At 50.8% G+C, this 2,500-nt stretch overlaps 1 protein-coding gene across 1 annotated transcript in view; it reads right to left on the minus strand.

The window, feature by feature from the left end:
• The window catches only part of cox8a (cytochrome c oxidase subunit 8A), a 2,774-nt gene extending 600 nt beyond the window's left edge, over positions 1-2,174 (minus strand). The window contains exon 1 of the mRNA XM_083923848.1: positions 1,987-2,174. Within this exon, the coding sequence (XP_083779974.1) occupies positions 1,987-2,103 (117 nt within the window). The 5' untranslated portion in view covers positions 2,104-2,174. The remainder of the gene's footprint in view (positions 1-1,986) is intronic.
• Positions 2,175-2,500: the final 326 nt, after the last annotated feature.

The raw sequence follows: 2,500 nt of genomic DNA on the forward strand, positions 1-2,500 counted from the left end.
TTAGCACACGTTTGGGCTCCTAGAGGACACTTTAGCACACGTTTGGGCTCCTAGAGGACACTTTAGCACACGTTTGGGCTCCTAGAGGGCACTTAAGCACACGTTTGGGCTCCTAGAGGACACTTTAGCACTCGTCGACCAAATCTGCAGTAAACACTCCACCTCCGCATCACACCAACATGAACCTTTCGCCGCCATTGTTTGAAACGTCCGCGCATGGCCCCTCCTTCTTTTTTCTACGTCCCAACAGGCGCACAGGAAATGACCTCAGAACCGCCGTAGGCCTTGTGCTCGTACACGTGTGCACGCTCGTGCTCGTACACATGCAAACGTGATTTACTAAAGCCCACCTCTCCCAAACGGGCCGTGGACGGCAAGCGTGCCACAGTTATGCGCGGAGCGGTTGCACTCACACTGGTCAAACGCACTAGGCTTGACCCAAAAAAAAGGTTCTGGCCCGGTGCGGAGGCACAGTGGGAGTGCGCCCTGAGACATCTTTAGTAGGAAACGCGGGAACAACCTGATGTCCCTGCGCTCATTCCCATCGTGTCCGGTTAGGAAGAGGCGTGACGGGTCATTTCGTCAGTCGCAGTGAAACTTTTGCAGATGCCATGAAGACGCGTTTTCCTGTGACGACACGACTTCAGTCTGGTTTAGTCGACGTTATCGGAGCCTGGAAAAGGGATCTTTAGAAACCGGGTCCCAGAGTGGGAAGATTTGTTGTTTTGGATCTTGCGGACGGACCTCAGGGAGCAGCAGGAGGAGGCAGAGTTACAGGACTGGATAAAGTGCCACAAAGAACGCAAACGTATTTCTCAGAGACAGTTACGAGCTTCAGCTTTAAGAGAAACTTCCCATGTGAAAACAAAGGCGTTTGGTTACGTTTTCCTGCAGGTCCGCTGGATTATTCAATGGCACAAGTTTAATAAAGTGACAGTGGACAGAGTTTTTAAAGGGCAGGGGTGAAAAGGAAAAAAGGGCACATATAACACGCCCCCACCACTGAAGAGGACACTATAGCACACGTTTATGCTCCTAGAGGACACTTAAGCACACGTTTATGCTCCTAGAGGACACTTTAGCACACGTTTAGGCTCCTAGAGGACACTTTAGCACACGTTTTGGCTCCTAGAGGGCATTTTAACACACGTTTGGGCTCCTAGAGGACACTTACACACGTTTATGCTCCTAGAGGACACTTTACCACACGTTTATGCTCCTAGGACACTTTAACACACGTTTATGCTCCTAGAGGACACTTTAACACACGTTTATGCTCCTACAGGACACTTTAGCACACGTTTATGCTCCTAGAGGACACTTTAGCACACGTTTATGCTCCTAGAGGACACTTTAGCACACGTTTATGCTCCTAGAGGACACTTTAGCACACGTTTGGGCTCCTAGAGGGCACTTTAGCACACGTTTGGGCTCCTAGAGGACACTTAAGCACACGTTTATGCTCCTAGAGGACACTTAAGCACACGTTTATGCTCCTAGAGGGCACTTTAGCACACGTTTGGGCTCCTAGAGGACACTTAAGCACACGTTTTGGCTCCTAGAGGACACTTTAGCACACGTTTTAACACCTAGAGGGCACTTTAGCACACGTTTTAACACCTAGAGGGCACTTTAGCACACGTTACTTCATGGAAGACCAACACCTTCCTATGACTGAGTGAATGAGACCCGTTGGGTAACGCAGGTCGTGTCCCTGAACGCGTCTTCACGGACATTACATCACGGTTCCGTGCTGTTAGCGCGGACCGACGTTAACGTTAACGGTTAATCTGACTTTAAACGCTAAATTCATTCATTTCCCCTCGGTACTGAGGTTAATTACACACCTTAGTTTTTATGAATGAACACAAACACAGCCCACTGACGTCACTCCAAACACTTTTGACCTCGTCAGCCAAGGACAGCTAAGCTAACGGAGCTAGCATGATCCCAAAGAGGTGAAATAAAGGTAAATAAAACACTCACAAGCGGGCCGATCTTGTCCTTGGGCTGTCCGGCGTAGATGTTGGCCCTCTGGGTGATGGTGTGTCCCCGCAGGACGGGAGCAGCGCGGCGGGAGATGGTCCTCAGGAGCCCCGACATGTCTGTGTGCAGCGGCGGAGGATGTGTCTGTGTCTGTGTGTGTTTCTTCTTCTACGGCTCAGGGAGGTCACTGCTCTTCTTCTTCTTCTTATTCTACTCACGGGAGCACCAGCGCTACAGCGCCCCCTGCTGTCCTGGAGGTCACTGCTCTTCTTCTTCTTCTCCTCCTCTTCCTCCTTCTCTTCCTCCTCCTACTCCTACTCCTCCTCTTCCTCCTCTTCCTCCTTCTCTTCCTCCTCCTCCTCCTCCTTCTCTTCCTCCTTCTCTTCCTCCTCCTCCTCTTCCTCCTCTTCCTCCTCCTCCTCCTACTCCTCCTCTTCCTTTTCCTTCTCCTCCTCGTCCTTCTTCTCTTCCTCCTCCTCTTCCTCCTCCTCCTCTTCCTCCTCCTCTTCTTCCA

This window comes from Echiichthys vipera (genome assembly GCF_963691815.1).
Source record: "Echiichthys vipera genome assembly, chromosome: 12".
NCBI classification, from domain to species: domain Eukaryota; kingdom Metazoa; phylum Chordata; class Actinopteri; order Perciformes; family Trachinidae; genus Echiichthys; species Echiichthys vipera.